The 18,200-nt window shown below is 41.2% G+C and overlaps 1 protein-coding gene across 2 annotated transcripts in view; it reads right to left on the reverse strand.

Annotated features, from left to right (window-relative positions):
• LOC117430875 (sarcoplasmic/endoplasmic reticulum calcium ATPase 1-like) overlaps positions 1-18,200 on the reverse strand; it is a 68,078-nt gene that overhangs the window by 22,774 nt on the left and 27,104 nt on the right. For both annotated transcript variants that reach the window (XM_059001601.1, XM_059001600.1), the window contains exons 5-8: positions 15,476-15,614; positions 7,568-7,648; positions 5,582-5,667; positions 4,208-4,672 (exon numbers count right to left, since the gene is read on the reverse strand). In XM_059001601.1, coding sequence (XP_058857584.1) covers positions 4,208-4,672; positions 5,582-5,667; positions 7,568-7,648; positions 15,476-15,614 — 771 coding nt within the window. The remainder of the gene's footprint in view (positions 1-4,207; positions 4,673-5,581; positions 5,668-7,567; positions 7,649-15,475; positions 15,615-18,200) is intronic.

Raw genomic sequence — 18,200 nt, forward strand, 5'->3', positions numbered from 1 at the left:
GAAGCTAATCAGTTATTGCCCACAGTATCAGTCTCTATCCCCATGAAACCATCTGCAGTTATATTAAGAAATTCTTCTTCATGTCATTTCTGCTTCCCAAGTAAACGAATGCATAGCCAGCGGAAACCAAGGCAGCTTGCTGTCCTAATGTGTATAAATCGAAGACATTTTTGTTTCCATTGCACATCTGTAACCTTTCCTGCAAGGGATAAACAACGATAAGTTTTGAATCTTTTGCAGATTCAACCCTTTGGGTTGTTTATGCCCCTGAAAACATTTCTTTAAATTAATTGTTAATTTGGTAAGTGAGCAGAAAGCTGAAGCTTGTTTGAACAATGGGTAAACAGCTATATGAAATGCTAAACTGAAATTACAAGCCCTTTTCTGTACGTTTGAAATATGTAGTACTACAATTAACTAATTGTTGAACTGATTGTAGCGTAATAAAATGGCATTCGCTTTTCTGTTGAATTGTTCAGACTGTGGTTTCGTTGACGAATCAACAGTTTTCTGTGAATTCGTAGCACAAACTGTGTGGATTCATTAATCAACAATACATCTGCCCCGCACTCCCCTTCTCTTCAAAGCTACACAGCCACTTTTAGTTAGAAGATTCGTAGAATTACTCACTCAAAAGATTGGGTAACATCACAGAAATGTTTTAAGTAAGGGAATAAAAAAAGTTTTTTTTGTTAAATTAAAAACAATTCATAACAGGTTATTCACATGTTTCAAAATATATATTTTAAAGACTCTTGTTAGAATACTAGTAACAAAACACTGTAATTTAAGCCCATTCAGCTCAACTTTTAAGGCATTAATTTCCATTTTTTAGAGCTTTCATTTAAATGGGGACCCTTGTGTGCTGATTGTGTCTGGTCGATAACTACCTTGGTGTTATATCTACTGTCTCTAAAGGGATACATCTGTTAGATTTTACATCTGAAGTTAGTGTTGAGCCAACACATATTACCTGGCTGGAATTATCATACACAAACCTGCTACTGACAAAAGAGCATTCTTGTAGTTGATAATAATTAAAAAAATAAAAAAGGCAAGTTTCCATCCTATTTCTGAACAAGGAGCAGCTCTGTGTCAGTGGTGCAAATGAGAAATCCCTGTTTTTGTATATCTGCTGTACAGGATTAGGTAATGGGGGGGTTGCCCACAACACTCCCTCTGTCTCAGTTTGCTGCCAAAGCTAATAATCCAAACGGATCATTCCATGTCAACTCAACCAGTGCCGTTTCCCGTCCGTCTCAGATTTTCCTAGAAAAATTCACCTGGGGGTTTTCAGACTCTCCGAGTTCAGAAATGATAGCTATTTTTTTTTTTTTTTTTTTAATTTCCCGTTCGACCTGTGACCTTGCAAAGGTCAACCTAAAGTGAGAAAGGGACCTTGACCAGAAAAATCACCCTGGGTGCAATTTAGATGCTACCATCATGTGTAGCACCTCGTTCTACTCGTATTGAATAGGGCTTTTCAGAAAAAAATACTGGGAGCACCCTACTCACTTCTGGCAAATTGCCAGACGAGGGGTAACTGACGAGTTTTATTTGAACTTCAGCCTAACCCTTTACCCTGTACGGGATGTGGGACCCTTAGGAACCAGTCTTCCAAATTCTGTGGAAAACTTTTGGTTTCAAGTCCCACCACTGGTCATTAAACCCCCTTGAAATCTGAACCAAGTATAGGACGTAATAACTTGCATGGGGGAATCCAAAAAATTACCCAGAAATATGTTTGGATAGATTTTGATAATATCTACAAGCATCAAGCAAAATATGTTGGTATCCGGGGATTTGGGATTTTTGGCAGATTTTTGAAGTTGCATTTGTCATACATTCGAGCATTGCTTATGGCCACTTTGGCGAGGTTAAAGTACCACATAGTTCTATCCAAACTGGCTATTTCTTCAATTGTGCATTCTCTGAGGATTGATCAAGAGAAAAAAGTAACAATATGGGCTTCCAATGACACCAGCTGGAAGCTGAGGGGTTATGAACTTGCATATGGGACTTGGGACTTCGTTGTTAGGATGACACATTTGAAACTACCAAAACCTTACCCTACAGTTAGGCTGAAGATCAAATAAAACTGTACGGCCTGAAATGTTGGGTGTCAAAGTGGATATCAAACAAGGGAAAATGGTATATATTTGGGTATTGACGTCAACGCCATAATGTCCCTCTGATAAACCTTCCTGCGCATAAGGTAAAACTGATTACAGCTGATTGGGTGGGCGCATGGATCTCACCCAATCAGAGGGCTGAACAGAACTCTCAAGTTCCAATGCACAGTGTGTGCCAGGAGAGGTCTGTATAACAGATCTGTGTGACAATGGAAATGCACAAGACTCATTCCAGAGCTGTTCCACTAGCAGGTGGAAACAAGGCTGCTGGGTATTAGCAGGACAAGCTCCACTGCTTCCCACGCTGTTCATGAACTTGAGATTAATAAGAGGGCTTTTACACTGCCAGTCTTTCACAAGCGCTGCACTACACACAAAAAACTTCCATGTCCTGTCCTAACAGGACATTTGTGTTCTGGCTCAATGAACCCAGGCTATTGTAAACATGCAGAATGTAAATATACTGTATTTGCCAGTGCAGAGGATCTGGCAGAACATGAATGTATTTATGTAAACAAGATTAAACAGGTTCCACTAGGGACCTTCTGGTTAAACATTTACAAGTCTTACATGTCTCCTGCATCAGTTAACCACATAATGAAATATCAATCATATTCCACTCTGTTTTGTGTGCACTGGATTAATCAGAAAGCAGTCCTTCATAGGACAAACAAAATTCAATTCAGCCTATTATTTGTGGAACTATTTCATTAGCTATAATAACCCCTTTACCAAGCGGTCAAAGTGCATTTTAACTGTATGTATTAACTTATTGCTGTGCTCCTTCCTTTGCATTTGGTCGAAGCAGTCCATTAGAGAATCAGTATGCATTATTTAAACACACAGACAGCAGTGGTGTCACTCTGCATTCCTTTCTGACCATCTTTAAATACGTGTTTGCTGAAACCTGCTGTTTTATACAGGATGCCCTCTGTGCCTTGCAAGATGCTGATGCCTTCTTCCTTACTGAAGTTAAAACCCAGCCAAGCTCATGAATCACGTAAGAGGATCTTTAAGCACACTGAACAATATTCATTCGGAATGCTTTAAGCAAATGGCCAACAATCACGCTTAATTAGCAGCATTAGCAGCATGACTTCAACGCTGACGCACAACACTAAATGGGAATCTCCATCATCAATTCTGCTCTAGCTGCTGAAATAAAACTTGGCAAATGTCCATGTCCTTTTCAAATAATGGAAACTGAAGAACATTAAGTGACTGTTTGGAATAGGCAAAAAACAAAACATGTGCTTGACGTTTGATATATTTCAATCCAAAGTACACACTGGCTCAATCCTTTCTCCAATTCAGTCTACATGCCTCAATGAATATTAACTTAACAAACGGGGAACATTTCAAATTGCACCTTGCATACTAACTCCATAATTGTCGAACGAGAGTGATGCATTTAATTTGGAATCACATCATTTCAAATTCGATCCAATTTTTTGTTTGTTTAAATGACAGTAAAGGAACAGATCCGGTGTGCAATGACCTTTACGCGTTATTTCCCTTCATACGTTATCTCCAGACAAAGGAAAACACGCCCCCAAACACGCCACTGCATTCGTAAAACATGCCAAAACCAACCGTGTGTTAACATTCGATAACAGCAGATATGAAAACAGAGCATATTTATAAACAAATCCCGCCCAGGATTCCTCTTTGATGCATTAACACACTGTGCCCGGCAAGTACATCAGACCTCGAAATGTTTAAATACAGCTATGGCCAATAGTTTTGCTACATCCTATAGAATCAACTCATTTTGCTTCGAATGAAACCTGCTGAATAATGTTACGTTAACATATTGAATTACACACCGCTTTGTAGGTTTTCCATTTACTTAATGAAAAACTGTCAATTTAAAAATATGACATTTCAAAAGTCTTACATGAAATACAGTACTACTATTATGGCTTCTTAGTTTCTTTGATTACGATACCATCTAAATTACGTTCATATAGTTTTTTCTTTCCTTTTTTTTTTTTTTTTTTTAAATGTCTCAATCCTAAAATTCTAGGTGATGCAAAGCTTTTGTCCATAGCTGTAGATGCCCAGTGGGTACTCACCTTGCACACCGACATCTGATTGGTGGTGAGAGTGCCGGTCTTGTCAGAGCAGATAACGGATGTGCAGCCCAGCGTCTCGACGGAAGGCAGGCTCCGCACAATGGCGTTCTTCTTGGCCATCCTGCGGGTGCCCAGGGCCAGGCAGGTGGTGATGACGGCGGGCAGCCCCTCGGGGATGGCAGCCACGGCCAGGGCCACAGCGATCTTGAAGTAGTAGATGGCACCACGGATCCAGGAGCCCCCGTGGACAGGGTCGTTGAAGTGTCCGATGTTGATGACCCACACGGCCACGCAGATCAGCGAGATGACCTTGGAGAGCTGCTCCCCGAACTCGTCCAGCTTCTGCTGCAGCGGGGTCTTCTCCTGCTCCGTCGCCGCCATCTGGTTACGGATTTTGCCGATTTCCGTGGCTACCCCAGTGGCCACCACCACGCCGATAGCCCTGCCAGCGGCGATGTTGGTGCCCTGCGAGGCAGTGATGGAACGATGAGATTAATCAATATATTAAGACATACCTCCTGCCTTTACATTATCTATCAATCAATCAATCAATACGTATTACTTATATGGCGCTTTTTGCGATAACACCGCCTCCAAGAGCTTTATAGATAAAAATAAAATGTATAACATACAAAACAAGAGATGACAAAATACAAACACCCCCTTAATTAAACAGAGTAAAGTAGTAAAACTAGTCATTTGAATTATTACTTAAAAGCAGTGATAAAAATAAGTAGTATAAAAATAAATCAAATTGAAATAGGTAGTAATAAATAGACTAATACATTGTTCCTTTAAAATGCATTTGCCTTTAATCTCAACTAGTACATGCTATGTCTGTTGGATTAGCAGCTTTAGAGACTGAATAGAGCAGGGAAAGAACACGTTTTCATACATTGCCCTGCAATTGGAGTCTTAGGGGGTGAGGGAAGGGTTCAGTCTCCATGAGGGACAGACCTTTCATTTTGGTGGCGTGTGAGCAGTTCAGTCTCCATGCCTCCAGCCTGCCCTGGACTGGAGAGACCACCCCTTCTCTTAGGGGGGTGAGGGAGGGGTTCAGTCTCCATGCCTCCAGCCTTCCCTGGACTGGGGAGACCAACCCTTCTCTTAGGGGGGTGAGGGAGGGGTTCAGTCTCCATGCCTCCAGCCTTCCTTGGACTAGGGAGACCACACCTTCTCTTAGGGGGTGAGGGAGCAGTTAATTCTCCATGGCCTTTCTTTTTCAGAATGTCAATTGTGTTCAATTGATGTCATGGCTTTATGATGATAAACAAAGATAGATGTTTGTTATTATGTTTTTCTGACCCCCATTACTGTATGTTAAGACAATCTGACAAAGAATAATGAGGTTTACACACAGAAAGACACACTTACTGAGAAAAGCATGTTTTTCTTGTCCTGGTTGACAGCTCTGGGGTCAGGCACTGGGTCTGTGTGTTTAATTACAGACACCGATTCACCTAAATTGGAAGAAACAGACATTTTTAATATAATTACCTTCCAATCTTTTCAATAACATTCCTATATTTAGTTTTTTCCTCAATTTTATTTTTTAAATACCGGTACTTCCTCATCTCATGGGAAAACACCCCGTGAATCATCAACCCCGCTCATTTCTAAGCTCTTATCACAATAGGAACCTAAACACAGAACCAAAAAAGGAAGTCGGTTTTATTTTATTTTTTTAATTCAGTTATGTTGTTTGTTACTGTATTTGTCTTACTGGCTTAGTTCAAAGGTATAGGGAGCATACAACAATGAAACCAAGTCAGAAAGCCTAATCTTTCTAGTGCACATGGATGTGTATTACACAACTTCATTCCAGATGTCTAGTGTTCTGTTCTATATCTGGGACTTAGTATCCCCTAGATTCTAGTGTTTGAGGGAGTCCTTTTCACATCAGAAATGCTGTGTCTATTGGAATCCACAAGACAGATGTAGAATGTTCAGTGTCTAGGGGGTATGAAGCACATGGCCTCATTTTAAAGCAAGCGTAAGAGAGCAGGAACATTTTCTGTGCGATACAAAACCATTGTAATAATACAAAACTACCAAGAAATGGCTTGCAGGAAGGAGCAGTAAGTAGTTTCATTTTTAAAATGGCTTGTTATAAATTTCCCGTACTGTTGCATGGTGTTTGCAGTCATTCAGATTCTTGGTTCTGATAAGTTCTGACTCTCATATTTCTCGAAATCTATTCTAATTCGATAAGGCTCTGTGCTGCTTTGTCTCCAACATGCCCTCACTAAACAGCCTTTCTCAGTCTATTCAAATCATTTCTAAAGACAGAGAGTGGGTAGGGGCTGGCAGAGTGATTTCACATGTCCAGTGCCTGACAGTTAGGGTTCTCCAGACAAGCTCAAAGCAGCTCAGTGACAGGTAAAGGCAGATTTTAAGAAAAATGGGAGCAACAAAAACCTAGAGCCACTCAGAATGATTGCTAACACCATAAAAAGATATTCAAATGACACATGAATTCAAAATAGGCTCCAGAGTTGTTGTTTTTTTTATCATTTGAACTATGAAGTAAAATAGCTATATGAACTGTGGTAACTAGCATCCAGTCTAACACCAAACTCTGTTTCCCAGAAAAGGACTTCAGAAGCTCTGGACCATCTCTGTGCACCTGCTGCTGCTGGTACTTGTAGTAGTTTAGTTTGCAGAGTGACAGGGACAGGAGGAGCTAGTGTGTGTGTGTCTGCACCTGAGGCTAGCTGACTGTCAACTACTGTAACTGGAAAAACAAAAAGGTCTGGTTTCTCATAAAGTTGAGAGAAGGGAAACTATTGAAGAATGTAGTAAGCAGTTACCCAGCAATTAAATTGGAGTATATAATTGAACATGACTGCGGGACACTGCAGCTTTCCTACATGGCCCGTCTATGTCAGACACAAATCATCATTCAGCTGTGAAACATCTCTAGTGCTATTCTGTAGGCTGCTTTAGGATGATATACGGTGCATGTATCCTACGTGAAGCACAGTAACTTAATCTACTACAATGTAGTTAGTACCTCCCCCTTACTTACACACAATATCAAAAAGTCAGAAGCAAATTGTCACAGTTTGAAAAGCCACTCCTGCCTATGAGTCTTTCGTTCACATTTCCTTTCTGTGACAGATTGAGCCGTATTTGCCAATGTGCTGTTTAGTAAAGTTAAAAAGGCCTGTTTCATATTTTCTTTTTACTCTAAGTACATTTGTTGTCACATTGCAAGCCCCTTAAACTGGGATAATTAGCTTAAATGAAGGGGCACTTTCAATTTACTTGCCTAATTGAAATACAAAAATAAGCAATTCCCCTTTAAAAACAGTAAATTAACAGAAAGAAATGCACAGCCACCCTCCCACCCCTTCTTACCTGTGAGAATGGACTGGTCCACCCGAAGTGTTGTTGATTTGATGCTGGTAATCCTAATGTCAGCTGGGACCTTATCACCAACTAAGGGGGATGAAAGAATGCAGGTCCTGGTTATTAAAAAGCTATAGTGCGTACGTACTTTCCTAGGATTCTGTAAACCCCTTAGCTGCCAGAACCCACATGGTAAAATGAAGACAGCTTGACCCATAACCCGGAATTGCTTGCTTTTGCACTTTTTAAATATACATATAAAATATTACTGTCCATTTTAATTGAGTTTGCAGTTGCAGTTCAAGTTGCTTATCAAATGTTATAGCTGACTTGAAATATGCAACTGTTCATGAGCTGAAAATAAGTAAAAATGTCTAATTAAGCAAATTATCAGTTCAGTTAAGGGTCTAGTTAAGTAATTGAGAGCTGGGCTGGAATGAAAACCAGCAGCCACAGGGGGTCCCCAGGACCGAGTTTGAGAAGCCCTGCTCTAAGGTATCTAAAAAGACCACTTGGTGGTGTCTTGAGTGGTGGTTTGGCCTGTACGCTGGAATGCACGTTCCCCACAGCAACAGGCCCATCCTGCTGTGAATGTAAACACTCGCTTGTTTCCACAAACAGATCCGAATGACAAGGCCAGAGTTTGTGGGAAACGTCCCTCTCTCTCACAGTGCAGTCTCCTATTGGATTTGGCTGACTGAAAGAATTCATTTTCTGTACACAGAGTAGATCTGAAAAGTGTTATCAGTTAAAGTCTGGTGCGGGATTGGATAAGCAAGAGGCACAGAGACACACACAGAACTGAGCCTTCTCGGCTTTCACAAATGCACAACGTAGATATACTCACAAGGGTATCCCATTACAAAGTAGTACAATGCCGCTAAATCAGGCCAAATGTTTTATTTATTTCACCGTATTATTGCTGGGTCTGGCTGTAGCTACCTGACACTACAGGAATACTTTTGTTTGGATTGTGTCAATGTAAAGTGATATAATAACTCTCATCTGTTGACATCAGACCTATTTCAATATTCAGCCAACCTCTTTTAATAGAACCCTGGCAAAAAAAAAGTAATCAATTTGGCCTATTTGTCTTCTCTACTTCTGTACAGCAAGCTGTAATAATATTCACAATGCATATTCAGTGTTGTGCATTCTAGATTGTGTTCTAGAATATACTGTGCAGAAACATCATTATATCTAAACTTTCTGATTGTACTCTTAATTTACAAAGTGGCATCATCTGAGTTGGAAAGCAATTGTCTGACAGATGACGTTCGCTATTTACTTCCATTATATGCGGTACATTTTAATGTGGTAATAATAAGGGGGGGCGACATTAACAGATACTAAACAGGTTTGACTGTAAATCGATTAAAAAAAGCCATACATTAAATTAAATATAGCCGCTTATAAATAACTTGCTGCAATGTCTCTTTAGACAAACCTGCTGATTAACCACTGTTGGCACTGCAAAGAAACAGGGTTTTTTCCTTGATATGACTGATAAGATTTTGCCTAATAAATCCCGCTGATAAGGATCAGACACATGTTTTTGTCGTGGTTACAGAAAATGTAACTGTCGTCTGATATCTGTTGCAATTCAGATCTTAAGACAAGTTGAGCAATTTGTTATATGGACGGTCCAAAGACTAGGATGAAAAGACTGTTGTCTTTGCCATGTCTGGTGGACCTCGTCGACTCATCAGTAAGAATAAAACAAATGTTGCAGGGGGACAGGTTAATGGTTACACTCTGGTGTACCAGCTGCACTTGAAGGCTTGACATGTTGGAATGCTCAAGAGGCCCCGGGATTGTGTTAAACTTCCAAGGATTAAAAACTAATTCGCTGTGCAATGCAAGCTCCTGCCTTTTATCTTTTTCTACCTTCGGCGATAATCCTTTTACATAACATGGGATGATTCTGCATGGGTAGAACTGATTCATTGTTTTCTTTGTAAACCCTGTGCTAGTCTGCGTTAAGCAGTGACAAGCCTTAAACTTTAAAACACCTCGCTATATATACAAATGGAAATGACTCACTCCAGGTTTTCTGGTCTTAATACCAGTGTTATCCTTCAAAAGGTAAACTGAAGGTCAGACAGCCTGGGGCTGCAGCACATTCATCAGCTCTGTCCTAGAGCAACGTCAGCTGAGCTCTGAACCACACAAGAATGTAGCATCGGGTGCCCAAGTACAGTTTTGCCTTTAAGTCATGATGCAATAAAGACAAGAACAGACACTAAAGAAGAACATGATATTTTGTGGGTGATCCAGGTTTAAGGTAAGGGTCTGGTCCATCAGTTACGCAGTTCACTATCAATACAGTAAATCACAGGGAATTGCAGACAGCAGATGGCACTATGGTAATGAGTGGTAGAGGTTACAACTCATGTATGTAAAAAGATTCGATTTTGGTTTCTATAATGAGAAATTGACAGACGTTGAAAGCGGTAGACGTTGCTTTTGTTCACTCCAGTCCTCTGGTTTTGACGCAGAAGTGTGAATGAACTGTTTCAAAATAATGACAAGCTTTGAAAAAACAAAAAACACACACATCTCTTTATGTGCAAGTGACCGGAACCTTCAGCTCTAATAGCAATGTGTGCTTGACTGCACTGTCCTGCCAGTTGTCAGCTATCACAGGATAAAAACCTTTTCAGCTCAGCAGACAGAAGTAATTGATCTGCGTGCTGGTTCTTTGTTCTCGGCGATGATGTCATGTGCGTGGGTGTCTCTGCTGGAATCCTCGGAGCGAATGACATGTTGGCGTGGCGCCAGCTCTGGGATGCTGCCTGCAGGCTGACTGCAATGACAGGCTTTGTTATCACGCAGGATGACCAAGGAGAATCCCCAAAACGAGGGGGGGGGTCCACAAACACATGGAACTTTCCACTTTCCACTACCTCTTTGAAAGCTCTGTGTTTCTTCATTAACTCTTTGCAGAGCATTATCCAGCTTTAGGCTTTATGCACCCTGCTTGGTTGTGTTCCATACAGTTTAATTTTATTTGTACTGTAGTTTTCAAAAAATCCATGGTCTCTGTGCTGTAGGTCATATGATCTGACTGTAGCAAGACCATTGGAGTGACATTTCCCTACAGCAGACTGACAAGGTACCAGGAAGCAGCACTGATTTTAAAACCTAAGTATAGTGATGGGTGGGTTGTAAGTTGAACCTGACCCCAGAGACTAGACAGCAGGTTAATGTTAACGATAATAACCAACAGCAGCATCTCCAAATGACTGACTAGCTTTACCCCTCGGAAGGGGAAACCGTTACAGACCTGAAATAAGTCTCGCAAACCGAGAGCTTTCTTTAACAAGAATACACGTGTGCTACTTTCAAAACACCAATGGAACTGCAGAGCACGCAAGATTTATGGAATGATTGTGAGCAGAGACCTGTTTTAAGACTTCTGTGATTTATGAACGGCAGCAGAAATATGTGTTCCAATTCCCAACTATAGCCTGTAATCAGCAACCCAGGACTTTCCACCAGGGCTTTATGGAGTAATGATGTCAATCTCACACACAGGAAACTGATGCTCAGTTCCACAGTAACAGCCTCTTTTTTGCCAGTAAACTCTTTATCATGCCGGTGTCAACATTAATCACTATGCTTGGAGTTTCCAACAATAATATCTCTGTTAGAAACATCTGCCAGCGGTTTCTACAGAGCAGTGGATATGGTTTACCTTCCCAAATGTTTACTGTTTCAGGCTGCTTAGCAACCAAAAACATCAAAGAAGCAGCACTTAAGGGAAGAAAGAAAGAAAGTTAGTAGGAGTCTTTTATATATCAGCCAAACAGACAGACTTGGCTGACAGAGTATCCTTTTGTTTTTAGTGTCTTTAAAGATTAGAATTCGCTGTTCAACAGCACAGTAAGAAGCAAGCTGTTTAAAGTTATTTTCATATTGTAAGATTATAACGTTTCTGGAGAAGTTCATCACAGGGAAATTAAAAGATATAATTTGATGCAAAAAAAAGTCTGTCTGTCTGTCCACTTTCAATTATAATACTACGATGGCCAAGATTTCCCAGCATGGTAGATTTTCATTTAAGAATGTCCCAGGCATGCACAGTACTTCACATTTATAAAGGCACACTGGGCTGTATTCACAAAGGGTTAACCATTAAATAAAGGTTTTCAAACAGCATAGGGAACAACACTGCATTCAAGATGACATTTACAAAGTTAATTTACAAGCCCTAGTTCTTTACTACAGAGCAGCCACGTTCCTCTTGCACACACTCTGACTGCAACCACAGGAAACACACATGGCATTTCCGGGTACCTCTTTAAGAGGCAATGACAGTACACTTCTGTTCAAAGACTTGTAAGGTTACTGGTAGTTCTTTGGAGAGTGGAGCCATGTCCAAACAGCGTGCTGGTGTTACCCTGTCATTAACCTCCTTGCTCACTCCTCCCTGTGCCAGAGCCTGCCGTTTCCGCAGGGAATGACAGATTTGCTGTGGGAATCAGCTGCGTTTGTCATTACTCCGCAGAGCAGATAAATACATCGGTGCTAAGTCAAGGTTGAGAATCCAAGGTTTCAGGATACTGTCTGGCCCGAGGCGTTCAGAATCTCCTCTTCCTTAACACCATATCCTGCCACACAGGGAAACCCCTGGCTGATGTAGGAGTTTGGAAACATTAATGCAGGCTGGGTCTGTGAAAGGGCCACATTGGCAACGTTGCAGAGAGGAAGGGCAAACTTTTTGTTTAGGGAAAGGGTGTCTATGCACTGGGAGGGTGAACAAAAATGAGTACTGTGAAATGTCTGTAATGGCTTCTTTGATACTTACTCAATAGTTTATTTGTTAGTTATGGCAATGTAAAGTCACCTTCAATACTATATCCATCCCTGACTGCCGTATTAAGGTCAGTGTTACATCACAGGTTTTAAGGTATTAAGGTCAGTGTTACATTATAGGAGGCTGTGTGGTCCAGTGGTTAAAGAAAAGAGGTTGTAACCAGGAGGTCCCCTGTTCAAATCCCACCTCAGCCACTGAGTCATTGTGTGACCCTGGGCAAGTCACTTAACCTCCTTGTGCTCTGCAGCTGATGCATAGTTCACACACCCTAGTCTCTGTAAGTCGCCTTGGATAAAAACTATTAAAATAAAGGCAGTGTATTTTAATAGAGATTCTATGTACCTTATGTACCCTGTGTTGGTCCCTTGACTGGGTTTTACTGTAAAAGCTTTTCATGTTGCATGTGTTGGCAAAAAGATCACTTCTTTTTAAATATATAAACAGGACATTTGGTAAACCAAACCGCATTTAATAATTCTACAATAAATTATATTTCCTAGTTTAAAGTTAATTAGATATCCACATGACAAAAAATATTTTAAAAATGCGACAGTATCATGACATTAGGTTCGGTTAACTATCTGATCGCACTAGAGGTTTCTCAGGAGAAGGGATCCGGTACATGGCCCTATTTGTTTATCAAGTTCATCTGTGGCTCCTCACCATAAAGCTTCTTCCCTCTTTATTTCCGTACAGCAAAGAACAAAGCCCTATTTGTTCTGCCGATCTTGAGGCAGGCAGTAGAGCACAATATCAAGATGGGACAGTGCTTGTTTTAGGCAAATCCATGCGCATCCAAGTCAAATTCTGTCCATGCGGTTTATTTATAATCACTCAGGTGTGCTGACTGCCTGCACTGGGATTTCCGGTTCAGTTACTACCTTCAGTTACACGGGGATAACGATATGACATTTCCACAGCAGGTTATGCAATAAACCAGTAACATCAGCCCTTGATTCATAAACAGAGCAGCTGAATGGATGACTGGAATCTTTTTCAGGCTTGATGCTCAGCACAATCGTGCAGTCTGCAGGAGTTACAATGCCATCATATTCATGTGTTTTGCAACTCCGTACGGCGCCGCTATACTGGAAAGCGAGAGGGTTCGAGTGGTTATGCTGGATATGAACTGTCGTAGATTTGTCGTGGGGTTTATCAAACAAAACAGCTTTATGACCTGGGCTGTTTACCAGCTTTAATCGTGCTATTCAATTAAACCTTTAAATATGATTGCATGGCTTCATAAAATAGGCAAATAATGCATTGCTGTATTTTTGTTTGAATCCACCTCTTAATTGTAAATACACACACAACATGAATCTGTCATTCCACTACTCTTACAGAACCATTAGAACAATACTGTTGTATACCCGAGCGTTAAGCTGTTACCTTGAAAACCCCCAAGCAGCAGCATTACAATACAATGGATATGGATAGCGCACAGTGGGCTAGCTATTTGCTTAAGACATGAACTGTATACCCTTTTCCCTTATGTGACTTTGGCTTGAACATTATTATTTAAGTTTACCTAACCCAGTTCAAAAAGAGCATTAAAATGTAATTTCTAAACCTTGAGTTTCAAAACCCAGACCACAGATGCTCCGGTAATGAGAATTAAACTTCAATGCGCAGCAATAACAAGCTGCAATATTCTGCTCCATTGAGCGCACACGCACACACACACACACACACGTGACCGTCTCCTCCTTGGAAACAGACTGCGGAGAATAGCAAGGAGAAGACTAAAGAAAGAAGATGACAACGGGTGTGAGCTGAGGTAACTGAAGCTCTTCAAGACAGCAGAGATGAAAGAAAGAGTACAGAGTTTAGTCTTGGGCGGTTGTCCGTAATCCACTGTATCTAATTCAATCCCATGTATTGATTTAAAAGCCATAAACAGGTACTTTCACAAGGTTTTCAAATCCATTTTTCTCTCCGACATTCAAGCCCTTGAACAGGCCCGTAAATCACTGTTCAGCTTCTCATTTCGAATGGGTTTTCTGATACAGTAAAATAGTCATTTATTTAACTGCGTTGCTTTCAGCCGGTTCCAGTATTTCAGGAAAGCAGGATGTTCTTGCATGTGTTAAGCCTAGTTCTTACTAGAAAGAGGTTTTGATGAGCAATTAAAGCAAGGAGAACTCTTAACAGTGGCAGACCAAGATGGAGGACTGATCTTTAACACTGGTCAGAGAAAATGTATCTGAAATTAACATTCAACAGAGCAAAGATAAGGGGCAGTGATAGTGGTTTTTAAGCATCAGAAAGCTGCATGTTAAAACGACACACTTACATTCTTGCGTTAAAAATAGACACTTGCAGACTTTTGAGCAGGACCAGGAATTTTCAGGCCAGCGCGCAAAAGAAGGTTTTGTCGAAAATCAGCAGATGTTCTATTGGATTCCTGCCAACGGGAGTCAGGTTTGTTTGGGATGGTTTGGGGTTTGAAAAGACATTACAGGTTTCTACAGTGGGCAAACTTCTGCCAAGGAAAGTCCTTTTTTTCCACCTTGTCTCCACAGTTATGGAACACTTTCCCTAAGACTGCAGTTTCCCTCATACAAATTTTTTTTTTTTTTAACACAGAGGCACCATTAGCCTGCTTGTTTGTGGAGGGAACCAAAAGAGACATCCCTCCTAGGAGAAGTGGTTTGAGGTCGACAGAGAACGAGAAACCCAGTGTTGAAATGGGAACTGAAGGAGTTTCCGTCCATTGTAAACAACTGTTTTTTCACCAACACTGAATGATAATTTTAAATAAAAAAAAAAATGACAAAATAAATTACTATTTGTATCATTTTGCTGTTGAAATAAGTGCTTGCAGTCCAGGTGATAAAGCTGTAAAAATCATGAACAGAACCACATTTGGTCTGAACTTATAATCTCTTTTTGTAGATCATATTCACAAACTCTGCTAACTTCTTTAAGGCGGTTGTAGCTACCATGCTGTGCACTTCCAGGTCTCAAATGCACAGTTTTGAAAAAAAATAAAAAAAGGTTACAGAAAGTTTTCAATTTGCTTTCCTCAGTTTCAGGAAGCCTGTTTCCCTTCCTAATTCGATACACATTATAAGTGTCTGCAGGTTCTGTTCCCTCACCTGCCACCTCCACGATGTCCCCGGGCACAATGTCCCGAGCCTTGATCCTCTGCACCGCCTTCCTGTCCATCCGGAACACCTTCCCCATCTCCGGCTCATACTCCTTCAGAGCCTCGATGGCGCTCTCCGCGTTCCTCTCCTGCCAATCAAACCAGAGAGACCATCAGAATCCACTCCACTGCAAGAACTGGGCTTTATAATATTATAGGAGGGAGCACCCTTTCTCTTAGGAGTGACTGAGGGAGCAGTTCAGTCTCCCTGCCTCAAGCCTGCTCTGGACTGGAGGGAGCACCCTTTCTCTTAGGAGTGACTGAGAGAGCAGTTCAGTCTCCATGCCTCAAGCCTGCTCTGGACTGGAGGGAGCACCCTTTCTCTTAGGAGTGACTGAGAGAGCAGTTCAGTCTCCCTGCCTCAAGCCTGCTCTGGAATGGAGGGAGCACCCTTTCTATTAGGAGTGACTGAGGGAGCAGTTCAGTCTCCCTGCCTCAAGCCTGCTCTGGAATGGAGGGAGCACCCTTTCTCTTAGGAGTGACTGAGGGAGCAGTTCAGTCCCCATGCCTCAAGCCTACCCTGGACTGGAGGGAGCACCCTTTCTCTAAGGGTTTGAGAGAGCAGTTCAGTCTACATGCCTCAAGCCTGCCCAGGACAGGTGGCACCCCCTTTCTTTTAGGGGGTGAGGGAGCAGTTCAGTATCCATGCCATTCCAATTGACATGTGCCAAACTGAGAGGTGGTTTACTGCTGATGAGACAATGAAGCTCATTTGGCCTGACATTAGTATAATGCGTATTTTGTAATTATGTGCCCACATTTTTGTCAAGTAAATAATAAATAGTCATTCTCTCTCACGACACAAAACAAAACTCATGTTTCGTCCCATTAGACAGAACAAAAGGGAAAGACATTGATTATTTAATTTCATATTGCTACCCTCTGGTCTAGATTCCCTAATTTATTTCTCAGCCCCTTGCTTGCTTAATGAAAAGCTCAGAACTCGTCCTTCATCTCATCACTGCCAGCCCTCAGCCTCAGCTGACAGTAGAAGAGTGAATGTCATTTCACAGGGCCTTGCACAACATCATGCTGGTGAAACAAAATTAAACTACAGTAGTGACTCAAATAGCCTCCGACTCTACAGGGCACACTGACACCTTGGGCAGGCTTCACACCCACTGCAATGTAACCTTTCTAGGGATGGAAATAAGTTTGACCCATTGTAATAAATTGGCATCTCATCCCACTGAATTAAATGGAAAAGCAAGACCTGGATGTGAACCGCAAAGACAAATGACTTTTCAACTAAAGAGCAAGCTCTGTAATCAAGGGGTAAGAGCATGCCTTATGCTGATGACAGTACTATTAACTCTTCAGCCGCTAGGAAATTCATTTTACCATGTTTTATTACAAGCTGGATTAGCCTCTTTGTAAAAAAGTTCAGCTGTGTCTAATTAAGCTAACAGTAAAAACCTGGAATGGCTCAAACTGCTATGCTAGGATTTCCAGCTCTGTGTTTCATCCTGGCACCCTCAGAGATAGTTGCGTGTGATCATTTTATAGAAGAGAAACTACAGAGAGAGAGGAATCAATCACAGAAATAAAAAACAAGGCTGGTGGAACTATGAAAAAACAACAAAAAAAAACAACATCTGGTTGGCAAGGAAATGTTACACCTGAAGATCCAGTATACAGGACAAAAGTGCTAATAGGTCATATGAAGTGCCTCTAATTACATTGTCCCTACACTTCCACATGTAGGTGCAATGCTGCGTAATTACTGTATAATCAACCCCAGTAAAATGTAATTTACAGTTAGTTGCTTCAACAGTTGCCCTGTTCTTCATCTCCCTGTGTAAGTGACATTGCAAACCATCAGTGAAAGTCTAAGTAACAGGTGTCACAAGATATCTTAAACCTCTCCAAGCTGTACTTGCAGTCCCTAGTCAGAGCTCTCTGATGGGGTTTTGCTGCAGACTGCAGAATCCACCACTGTGCTGAGGGACGTGCTGGATGCACTGGCAGCCACCATCATGCCCTTTGGGAAGCTTTCACATAGTTGTTGCTGAATAGTTGCACACAACTAGCTGCAACGTTTAGAATAGGTCTAGCAGATCACATGAAACCTGACCACATGCATTTGCATACATTTTATTTTTAAAAACTTGGTCAGCCAGTGTAGTCATAGTTAGCATTTCAAAATGTGTATTGAATAAGCATAATTTCAAAAAGGCGATACAGTCTCCATGGACCGCTCAAAGATCATGCTTCTCTTGCACAGTTGGTGACATCACAATGAAGGCTCAGCAGAGAAGATTCCCCCCCCAGGAAACCCTCAGTCTTATCTGCCTCATCACCACTGTGAGAAAGAACACCCCAGGGCAGCAGTGGAAAATTACACAGTATCAGAAGTCTCTGTAATGACAGTTACAGTATCAGGCTTCCGAATGGCTAGACTCCCCCCTGCCAGACAATCACGGTGAGCAACCGCTGCTGAAAATAATCTTTAATTATATTACTTAGTAGTTTGTTTTGTATAATTAAAGTTCATTAAAGATAATTAAAGAGGTAATTACAAACAATCTGAAAATATACCTCTTTTGTTTCTTATACATATGCATTCTTTTAAGGGAAGATAAACAGCCTTATATCTGATACTATACTCAAAGGCAAGTCTAACACAGGGAAGGAACGGCTTACACTCTGAGCAGAGGGCATGGACACTGATGGGA

Source organism: Acipenser ruthenus, chromosome 26 (assembly GCF_902713425.1).
Source record: "Acipenser ruthenus chromosome 26, fAciRut3.2 maternal haplotype, whole genome shotgun sequence".
Taxonomy (NCBI): Eukaryota; Metazoa; Chordata; class Actinopteri; order Acipenseriformes; family Acipenseridae; genus Acipenser; species Acipenser ruthenus.